At 42.4% G+C, this 10,783-nt stretch overlaps 1 protein-coding gene across 1 annotated transcript; it reads left to right on the forward strand.

The window, feature by feature from the left end:
- The first annotated feature begins 7,506 nt into the window (after positions 1 to 7,506).
- LOC128773883 (thymosin beta-4) lies at positions 7,507 to 9,535 on the forward strand. Its single transcript, XM_053891919.1, has 3 exons — positions 7,507 to 7,549; positions 8,656 to 8,769; positions 9,127 to 9,535. Exons 2-3 carry the CDS (start codon positions 8,670 to 8,672, stop codon positions 9,159 to 9,161), a joined length of 135 nt encoding a protein of 44 aa, XP_053747894.1. The 5' UTR covers positions 7,507 to 7,549; positions 8,656 to 8,669; the 3' UTR covers positions 9,162 to 9,535.
- Positions 9,536 to 10,783: the final 1,248 nt, after the last annotated feature.

Below are 10,783 nucleotides of genomic sequence, written 5' to 3' on the forward strand. Positions count from 1 at the left end.
TTCCCCATAATATATTATGTTCTCCTTTTTTGTAGATTAACTCATCATATAAGCATGTGTTTGTTTCTAGGCTATCTGTTCTGTTCCATTGATTTGTCTATTTTTGTGCCACTACCATACCGTTTGATTACTGTTTCTAGTATGTCTTTAAATTTGGGATTGTTATACCTCCACCTTTGTTCTTCTTTCCTAAGACTGTTCTGGCTACTCTGCATTTTTTGTGGTTCCACACATTTCAAGGATTATTTGTTCTAAGTCTGCAAAAAATAGTGTTGGTATTATGATAGACATTGCATTGAATATGTAGATTGCTCTGGGTAGTATGGACATTTTAATGATATTAATTCTTCCTAGTTTATGAGCATCTTCATTTGTGTTTTTCACTTGTTATTTAATCTCTCTGTGCTGTTTCATCCCATGTGAAATGTTCATGCCCCTTTGTCTACCAAAGTGTGCTTTAAGGATAAAATAAAACAAAAGATGGGAAAATGCATTGACATAATTTACAAACACCAGATAAAAGTGAATTATATGAGGAATTACTAAACCCTAAACCAATAAACTGGTCTTTTATTTCCTACAACTGACATCTAATTTGTTGGTTTCTGTAAGCTGGTGGTGTCTATGCCCTTTTAGGTAACTTGCTAGTGTAGATTGTAGAATAGGCCTTACAGAGAATATGCAAAAGTAAATGGTAAATAAAACTGCAAAATTAAAATTATTCAGTGATTTATCCTGTTCATTTATAGCCATACCATCTCGTCGATTATCTCTCAAAATCCTATTGGTGATATTCTCCAGTTGCTAGTGCTTTCATCTGTCTCCTTTTTGGCTTCTGTGTGGAAGGATTATACCCTCCTCTTCTTGCTTGGTGAATATTAGGTCTACAGAATTATTTCTCAGGGAGGGCTCTTGTGATTGCAAGCATCAGAGAAAATTGGGTAAGTGAGAGGAAATTATGGTCAAGGATCTCCTTCATTAGCTGTGGTACATGTCAGTCAATTCTAATTCATAAGTAAGCTGAGAGCTGAAGACATTCCTTAGACAGGCAGAAAGGAAAGAAAGACTGCACCTGGCACAGGCCCTAGAAAAACATGGTAGTTACCATAGGTCACCAGCTCCAAGGACAACCAGACTCAGACTGAAACTTAGCAGAGGGGGAAGAGGCCAAACCATGCTGTGTGCACTCAGAACGATCTACCAGCACAAGAAACATGTTAAAGATTGGGAGCCTAGAAAATTTCTAAGACAGTTGAAACAAGAAGACTTGGTCAAAACAAGAAGGTCAAGAACCCTGAACAGAGACAGTTGGAGGTCATATAAGGAAGTTCCTTTCTCACAGAGAGCAAACACCAGAATTGCCTTCAGGTGAATTTTGTGCACAAGCAGTCCTCAGTCCTGGATCCAAGATGATTCTCACAAGGGAGAAAATCCTAAGAGGGGGGTAACATTCCACTAATGCTCTACTGGAGACAAGCACTGAGAACATTTATCTGGTATCAACATCTCCTCCCACGTGCCCTGTGAATAAAGGAAACAAGACCTGTGGTCTCTATTTAAGGGGATTTTTGTTTCAACATTTGTTTTCCTCTACTTTCTTGATAAAAAGTCCCTTTGTAAATTGCTACCACCTTTTCAGCAGATCTAAGAACAGGACATTTTCACACTTGGGCAGCATATATGGGAATGATCAGAGAGGGACTGAAGGTAGAGAAAGTAGCACACCAGTAGACAGTCCCATTTCTAGGTATCAGGAAAATCCAGGGGCACTGAGGGCACACACAGAGAATGAGAGAGAGGGACAGGACTGGCTTTATAACTTGGGTACCAGTGAGAAATGAAATGTCTGGGTTCTTTTCAAAATTAAAAATTTTAAGGTGTGGCAGCACAGCATTAAGCCATAAAAGTGCAATGGTGAATATGGGGCTTTCTCCAGCTGCATATGTTACATACCCCTGGAGCTATCCCTGAAGAGGGAAAATCATTAGGATCAAAAAGAAGACTGATCTTGGCTTGCTTTGAATTTAATTTGGGTCAATTGTCTATAACCTGTTATAATGTAATAGATATTTTTCTTATAAAGTCAGTTATTACCCTCTGCTAACATGGATGCTATATTCTATGAAACAGCTTTGATATCCACAAAAGAAGTACACTAAAATATCTGAACATGTATTACTTGCAAGTAATAATTTTGCTTCACAATGGAATAAGTTTATCATTTTTAGCATAGAAGCCTTTCGGGAGTAAGTAATGCTTCATTTTCAATATGATATTGGACCTGCCATTTTTCTTAATTATTATAATATGAATGACTACTGGGAAAACATTAAAGAATTGAAAAGGTATGTGAAACAACCAGTTTTCAAGGCAAAAATTCCTTTACTTGAGAATTTATTGGTCTTAGCAGGATGAAGCAAAAAACAAAAACAAAAGAACAGATTGAGTTATATAACATAATAATTTGAAATCTGGGGCAAGGAAATTTTTTTATTTATATGATATGTTATGTTATAATAATGTCTACATATAATAGTTGTAATAATGGAAAACATGGATGGTTTAATGAGACAGATTATAACTTTACTATTATATTGCCTTAACTTGGGATTAGAGAAGTGTGTTGTGCTTAAATGAGATAACTTCTGAGGCAGCTAGTCAGAGTTCAAACACCGTCTCTGGCTTTAACTGTGTATGCAGATATATGTGATTTTTGACTATTTAATACCTCCAGGCTTCCCACACCTACAGTAAAGAAAACTAACAGTGCCTCTACCATAGCTTTGTGTGAAGATATAACAAGACAGTACATGGGATACTACTTGGCATATAGTATGCATTAAAAATGTTTATTGTAACTACTGCCATTATTATATCATGATTGTTATTATTGTTGTTACTATTATTATTAAACAATCTGGCCCCTGCCTGCCTCTCAACATTAATTCCTGTCACCTTCTTTTACTCTAGGTAAACTCCAGCCAAACTTAATATCTCCTGTATATACTTGAAGATTCTCTGCCTTCTTTTTGTTGCCTTTGCTTTGCATAGACTTGGTAAACATTCACAGGGGAGCTTGTAGAATGAATTTAAGCCACAGAAGGGAACTGGGTTGAATGAAATCACCCTTAAAGTACCTTTTGGCTCAGGGAACCTGGGTGGCTCAGGCAGTTGTGCCTGTGACTCTTAATTTCTGTTCTGGTCATGAGTTCCCAATTGGTAAGGTCAAGCCCCATGTCCAGCTCTGCACTGAGAGTGTGGAGCCTGCTTGCAATTTTCTATCTCCCCCTCTCTCTCTGCCCCTCACATTCTCTCTCTCTCTCTCTCTCTCTGAAAATAAATAAACTTAAAAAGAAAAAGTTCCTTTGGCACTAAGATCCCATCACATCAACAAAAGCAAACAGGAAAGTTGGCACATTTGACATTCTCCAAAGTGGTCTTCCACTCTGCTCTGCTTCACCTCCTCCACTCATTTTTTACCACACTAGCCAAGGCAGCCTCCTGTTCCATCACACTGAGCACAAGGTAGAGCCATGGCAGGTGGGAGTCCTGGAGAAACACAAGAGTCAGATAGAGATGTTCCCAATGGGAGGCCATAGATGTGGTAGATAGACCTGTGTGCTTGATCTCAAGCAAATTGCTTAGATTCTCTGAGCTTCTGTTTTTCAGTAATAAAATGGAGGTATTAGTGCCCACTGCAGCGACTGAGAGTTGAACTAGTGTATATGGATAGTCTACTCAATACCCGTTCCCTGTCATTAAGGGTGGGGACTCAGGCTGTGTCTGTAGAGGATTGAGATGAACAGATGGTGCTGAGTCACAGGGGTAAGTGTGTTGCAGGCAGGTAGGGCAGCTGGTGGGCGGCCCTGGAACCCGGACACAGAGACCCCGGGCTTGAGAAGGCCAAGGGTGGGGAAACTTGCTGCTGTCACTTCTGTTCCTACTCTTCTTCTTCTGGCCAATGCTCTGCACAGAATTTAATAGGTTAAAAATACTAGGACTGGTTTTCATCAACCCAGACTTCCCTGGTTGTTTCTCCAGCTTTGAAAATAGCTACAAATCTGTCTCAGGGCCCACTTTATAAAGCAAAATGAGACACAATGTGCCCTGACACCTCTTCCTTGTTCTACTAGGGGCATGCACTTGTGGGTTGGATTGAGCCAGGAGGAGGGGAACTATCTAATACAGTCTCTCTTAGCACAGTTTTCATAGATATTGTAGTCCATAAAAAAGGAAAAAGGCTGAGTCAGTGTCAGGTGGGTGCTTTACCCATCTTTTACCAAAGAGCCCTGAGCCTGAAGTGTACCCTGCAGTTCTTTTGCCACTCAAAGCCACCGTCTCTTCAATTCAGATGGAAAAACCACATCTCCATGGTGGTTGTGACCAGCACGTGCTAACCCACTTATAATGGTAGCTTTGGTGAGGCAGGAATTATCTGTGATTCTGAAATGTGGATATTGAGAGGTTTGAATTATCTAGGCAAGAAAGCAAGGTGACTAGAGCCACAGGTTCAGAGTTTGGTGAGCTGGATTCAAAGACCTTCCTCACTAAAGCAAGTCAATTCAGTGAAATGCCATAACTATTCATTGAGCAGCTGTTCTCTTCCAGGCATTTTGGGAAACAGAGCAGCCTGCCTGCTCACATGCTTCCTGATGATTCTCAGGCACAGACATGGGGGATGGGGGTGAAGACTTATGTACCCTTACCATAAATGATATATAGTGGGTACCAGGTGAGTTATCACAATGCTGGATCTCTTAATGTCAGTATCCCCATCTATAAACCTCTGCTCATGGACAGGCAGCAGGCAGCAAAGTTGGAAACAAAGATAAAACACCTGTTACAATGCCTGAGTCTTAGAAGGCATCAACCAATGGAAGACTTTTTTTTTTTTTTTTTGCCAAAAAACTACCAAAAGGTCTATTTCATTCTTGCTAGTAATTTATGAGAAATAACAAAAAATTAAAATTTTAGTTAACGTGAAACACTAAAGTATTATTTTCTCAAATTTTTATCATCAATATCATCATCATCATCATCATCATCATCATCCCCATAATAGTAATAATACAAAGTGCTTACTATTATGCAACCTCCTAAGCATTTAGACATGCCTACAACTCTGTGACGTATATACTCTCTAGGTCCCTGATAAGGGGCAAGACAAGCCCACTATGGTAGACTCCTTCCTTTCAGAGAGTTGCCTCTTCTTTCTCTCTTCCTGTCAATATCTAAATACCTCAAGAGGCTGCTTGTTACCAATGTAGAAAAATTCCCCAGGTTTTATAAATCTCAAGGCTTCTGGATCTTTTTGAGATACTGCTGTACAAGGTGTAACACTTTCTAAAGAAAAAGCCCTAAGTTGGGGACCTGGGTGCCTCAGTCATTTCAATGTCTGACTCTTTATTTCGGCTCAGGTCATTATATCAAGGTTTGTGGGATTGAGCTCCATGTTGGGGCCTTAGATGACATTCATTTGTATTGGGAGATACCATGGAGGAAAGAAGTGAATTTTTACAACAGCTGAATGAGGGAAAATAAAATCACAGTACCTACAGAAATGGTATGATATAGCTGATGAAATTATGAAGTGGGGTTCATGAACAAAGGGCTAAGAAAGAATTCTTGAGATATTTTTGGTGCAAAAAGGTGGTTTTATTATAGCATGGGGACAGGACCCATGTGCAGAATGAGCTGCACTTGCAAGTATAAGGGGAGGCTGATAATATATTTTAAGTTTGTGGAGGGAGCAGGATAGAGATAAAGCAAGCCTCTAAGGAATTTAGAAGCAAAGCTTTCAGGACCTTGAGCTAGCTGCTGTTAAGATAGGGATATTTTAGTCTTTAATAAAACAAAAACATTAAGGCACTAAGACAGCCATGAGTTCCTTGAGGAGGGTCACACTCTGCATGTTTCAGATGTCTATCAGCGGGCTGCAAGCTGTAAAGAGATTTAATTTCAACTACATATCTCTGGCCTTTGTTTTCCTCATCAGAGCTGCCAGATGAAATGGGTCAAAAATTCACCCTGCATGATGTTTTCTGAGTGTCTGTTACTGAAATGGACTTTCATTCCAGTCAACAAGCTAGGGTTATACGGATGTGTAACTAGAGGGGTGACATCCTGTGTCTGCAGAAAAAGTCCAACGTCCCCATTCAGAGAGCAGAATGGCAGCCACCCACCAGAACCTGAAATGAGAATCCAGTAAACAAACTCCTGTTCATCCCCCCACCAAGAAGGAAGTCAAATAGATGAAGAAATGGGGAAGTAGTCATTGCTCCTGCATTGGTTTTTAAGGGTCTATATAACACTTGACTTTCATCCCCAGGGAGAAAAATCGTCTCCCATAAATATGATTTGCAAAGGGTTTCTGGAAATATTTCCACAGGCTGCAGAGGGGATAAGGAGGATTACGCCCACTACTTTGCATCTTAAAATGATCTCAAGTAGGAATTTTTCAATCTTTAGTGTTTTTCCTCTCAGATACCATTACAGGTGCAAGGTATGGTATGTGTAACCAGATTAAGCAGCAAAAAGGTCACTATTATTCAGAGTGAGGCACCATTTTGAAAGCTACTCTTCATCTAAATAGATAGCTTAAAGAAGCAAAGCTCAAAAATACCTTGTGGTGAAAATGCTCCTTTTAAAATTTACAGTTTGGTTCCTAAATTAAATTGTCAAATTTTAGAGATGAGATTCAAGAGAAGTTTGTCGGTAATCCTTTTCATATTTAGTAAAAATAAGGAGCAGAAAAGAACTTCCTCCTCGTCAGGTTCAAGTGAACACAACTTCAACTTGACATTTGATTTGGGGACCAAATCAACACCACAAAAATTATGGCGGTGAAAATATACTATGTTACAGTATGGAAACTTAACAAAAAATAAGTATCAATGAATCAGTCAATCAATTAATCAATCCCTTAAGGGTGTTTTATCTCCCACCCAATTCAAGGAGAAGCCGGACGAAGAGACAAAGAGGGCCGGAGTGGGGCGCCGACCCTGGCTGGTCCAAAAGCCGAAAGCCGAGTTACAGGAATCGCACCCCTGCAGTGGGCGAGGCCCTCCCGCGCGGCCACCGCACCCTGGCTTGGGGATGTCCTCCCCAGACAAAGCCAGCTTCGCAGTAAAGGAATGCCTGCCCCCGCCCCTCCCGCCCCCTCGTAGGTGCCACCCTAGACCCTTAGTTATCATGCCCCGGTCCCCAAGAGCAGGCTTCCGCGGCTGTTCCAAAGATCCACGATGCTAAAATAGACACGAAGAGGGAAAATACATTATGCAGGAAGTGCTGGGGGGGGGGGGGGGGTTGGGCCCGTTTTAATTTTCCGCCGTCGTTGCGGTCAGGGTGCACTGGTGCACACGGGGCGGGGGGTCCCCCAAACGCCAGCCAGGGTGCGGAGCCGGGGCGCGAAGGGGTTAAGTGGGCCGGCGGGTGACATCACCTCATTTACATAGGAGCGCGCATATAGCGGCGCGCGGCGCGTCCCGCCCGGCATTCGGAGGCGACCACTGCGCAGCTCGGACTTCGCTCGCTCGTGCACCTCGCTCCGGTGAGCCCCAGGGCCCCTGCCTCCTGCCCTCCCGTCCCTTCCCCGCCCCGCGCCCGCGCTCGCCCCTCGGCGGCCGCCTCCCTCCCGAGGCGTCCCTGCAGCCCGAGCCCAAACGGTCCTCCCGGGGAGGCCTGCCTTGGGGGCCTGGGGGTGCCAGACCCTGCCAGATGCTGGGGGAACGGGGTCGGGAACTCGCTGATTTTAAAAAAACGATCCCCCCCCCCCCCCCAAACCGGACCTTTGGCGGTGCAGCTTCGAGGGAACATTTTTTTCTCCCCCGCCCGAGGCATTCTACATTGTCTCTTAGGCGGTGATTAGTCAGGAACAGAAAGATCCTTTGTTCCAACTCACACCCACCCGAACCCGGAGCTTCAACAATTACATTTTTTCTTGTAGCCTCCGAGGGCTTCTTGGGCTCCTATCTGTCCAGATTCAGGCGGCTGGGCTCCACTGTGAGATGGAAAAAAAAAAAGGGGGGGGGGGGGTCAGCCCTTCTTGCGGGGGCTGCCGAACGGCCCCTGCGTGCCGATCACCACCGGTCGATGGGGTGTGGGGCAGCTTTGTGTGCAGCCGGCGGCATTGTTGAGCGCCAGCGAGGAAGCGGTAGGGCGGTGGTCGGAGCGCCGGCCGCAGCTGCCGCCTTTGTGAGCAGAGAAGAAAGCACGGGCGCGCATCTTTGGCGGACAGAGCGCGCATGGAAAATGGCAGCGCTGTGCAGCCCGGGATTCATTTTAAGAATTTTTACTCGATCCCATCCCCCGCCCCCCACTTGAAATGGCTTCACCGTGTTCCCCTTTTAACCAGCCTTGAATGGTTCCACATTGCAATTCACAACCCGCCGTGGTCAATTTCATTATTCCGAAAGATTCGCCCCCCCCCCCCCCCCATGGGGGAGGGATCTTGCCGGTTTGGGCCCCAGCATTTGGAAATAATGGGGGGGGGGTCTTTTTTGTATAGAAAGAGGAAGCTTAGCCTTGAATGAAAGCGGAAGGGGTGGGGTTTCACGCAGGAGATGCGAGGGCAAAAGCGCGTTTCTGAGCTGGGAGAGACCAGGGTGCGTCGCTCCTTGCAAGATCTCACCCTCCTTCTTGGCTTTGTGTATGCAGCTTCTTCTGCAACCATGTCTGATAAACCTGATATGGCTGAGATTGAGAAATTCGATAAATCGAAATTGAAGAAGACAGAAACGCAAGAGAAAAATCCGCTGCCTTCAAAAGAAAGTAAGTCTCACCTCCTCCCCCCCACCACCTTGAGAAAAGGCTGGGCGGGAGGATGGGGAGGGGCTGACAGCTCTTCATGATGAATGTGGCCTGCAAAGGCTAATTAAAAATTGTTTTGCAGCCAGCCAATAAGGCTTTAATAATTTAATAATGGGATGTTTCCAATATATTACGATGCAGTATGTATTCCATTTTATCTGTTCAAATGGTCTTTTTAATGTACATGTTTTCGTGGTGGAACGGCTTGATACTTGGGATATGGGAAGCGATCGTAAAAGAAAGTGCAATCATCTGCCACTAGGCTACACTGAGTCCCCCTAATGAGCTCTTCTCTTTCTTTTTTCTTTCCTGTCACAGCGATTGAGCAGGAGAAGCAAGCAGGCGAATCGTAATGAGGCGTTCGCCGCCAACATGCACTGTACATTCCACAAGCATTGCCTTCTTATTTTACTTCTTTTAGCTGTTTAACTTTGTAAGATGCAAAGAGGTTGGATCTAGTTTAAATGACTGTGCTGCCCCTTTTCACAGCAAAGAATCGAGAACTACTGACTACGAATGCCAAGCCTTTCACCTCTGCCTGTCTGGCTGGCAGCAAAGGAAAAGAACTTGGTTTTGAAAGAAGATGGGTAGAGACGACCATTGCTGGTCCAAGGTGACCTGCAGGCTGTGAAATGTAGTGAAATCACAGTGCCAGTTTTTTCTTCATATGATTTTAATTATTGGAATGCACAATTTTTTAATATGCAAATAAAAAGTTTGGAATGTGGTTGGTGTGATTTGTTTGGAAAGAGTGACTTATTCCACCTGAAATCTGTGCAGGAGAGCCACCCTCTTGGTCTAACTGGGGAAAAATAAATAACAAATATGTGATTATTTGGATAACCCTGTTACAACATAAAAATGGGATCATCTTGTCCAGACAAGCTAATTGAGACATCATTTTTCTTAGGCTGACTGAATTCCTATGAGCAGTATCAAGGTTTTATCAAGAATATATTTGTAATCTTAAAGGTTTTGATTAAAATAATTACATTTGTTTTATATAATCAAGAAGGTGGCAGCATTTATAGAATAATATTTCTGGTGTAAAATTGGACTAGGTTTACTAAATCAGTGACATTGGCACAGTAGAATTGATGCAACATTTTCAAATGAAAAGCAGGTGAAAATTGCATTTTTGACAGTTGCTTTATAAAAGAATTTGGTACTTGTGTTCATTATCCGCATTTCGTTTTCAATTATAATTAAATATTTGGTTTTTGTAAAATGCACCTACCGTCAGTCTTATTTTACAAAAATGGAATTCATTAATTTGAACAAAACTTGGACTTTTCTTTTTTAAACTGGTAACAATACAAGTAGAGTACCTGTGAAATTTGTGAAAAGTTTAATTACAGTGAATTCTTTGAATCATTTCCAAGTTTTTATTACTATCATTCAACAGTGTCAAATTCTTTCAGTGGTATAGTGCCCGTGGTTTTGGTCATTTAATACTCAGGAAAAGAGGGAAGTTTATGTATTTATAATAATTATATATTAACATATAATTAATAATTATAATACACATAATTTCTTAAATACCGTAATCCTGAATAGATTCCTACATCCTCTAAAGAAGAGTGCAGATATGAACAAAAGTGACAAAGATGGTAGATGACGTAGTATCTCCTCTATACAATGCACATGTCTAAGAAGTGTAAATTTTCCCCCAAATACTGACTTTTGGAAATACATTGTTAAGTAGGGGTGGATATTCTGGTTTCTCTTCAGATCACATAAATCTTTTGCCTTTTACTATTAAGTAGGTGGAGAATGATTGTAGGAGGGAAGGAAGGTAGAAATTGGTGAGTAAGCCAGTTTATTTCATTCTTTGCCTAACGTGTATTTTGAGAAATGGACAGGAAATCATTTGCCTGTTGTTTAGACAATTGGCCAGCCCATCAGCTAGAAGCCTTTTTCTACATCACAAGAGAAGGGATGTGTCTGGGTGGCTGTAACTTGGAGTTCCACAGCT

This window comes from Panthera pardus, unplaced genomic scaffold (assembly GCF_024362965.1).
Source record: "Panthera pardus isolate Hobbes unplaced genomic scaffold, ASM2436296v1 HiC_scaffold_27, whole genome shotgun sequence".
NCBI classification, from domain to species: Eukaryota; Metazoa; Chordata; class Mammalia; order Carnivora; family Felidae; genus Panthera; species Panthera pardus.

Excerpts from the sequence above, each read along its gene's own strand:
- LOC128773883 (XM_053891919.1), top strand. The coding sequence starts at position 8,670 with ATGTCTGATAAACCTGATATGGCTGAGATTGAGAAATTCGATAAATCG. Across the intron at positions 8,770-9,126 it reads TCCGCTGCCTTCAAAAGAAA|CGATTGAGCAGGAGAAGCAA; the intron begins GTAAGTCTCACC and ends TTCCTGTCACAG.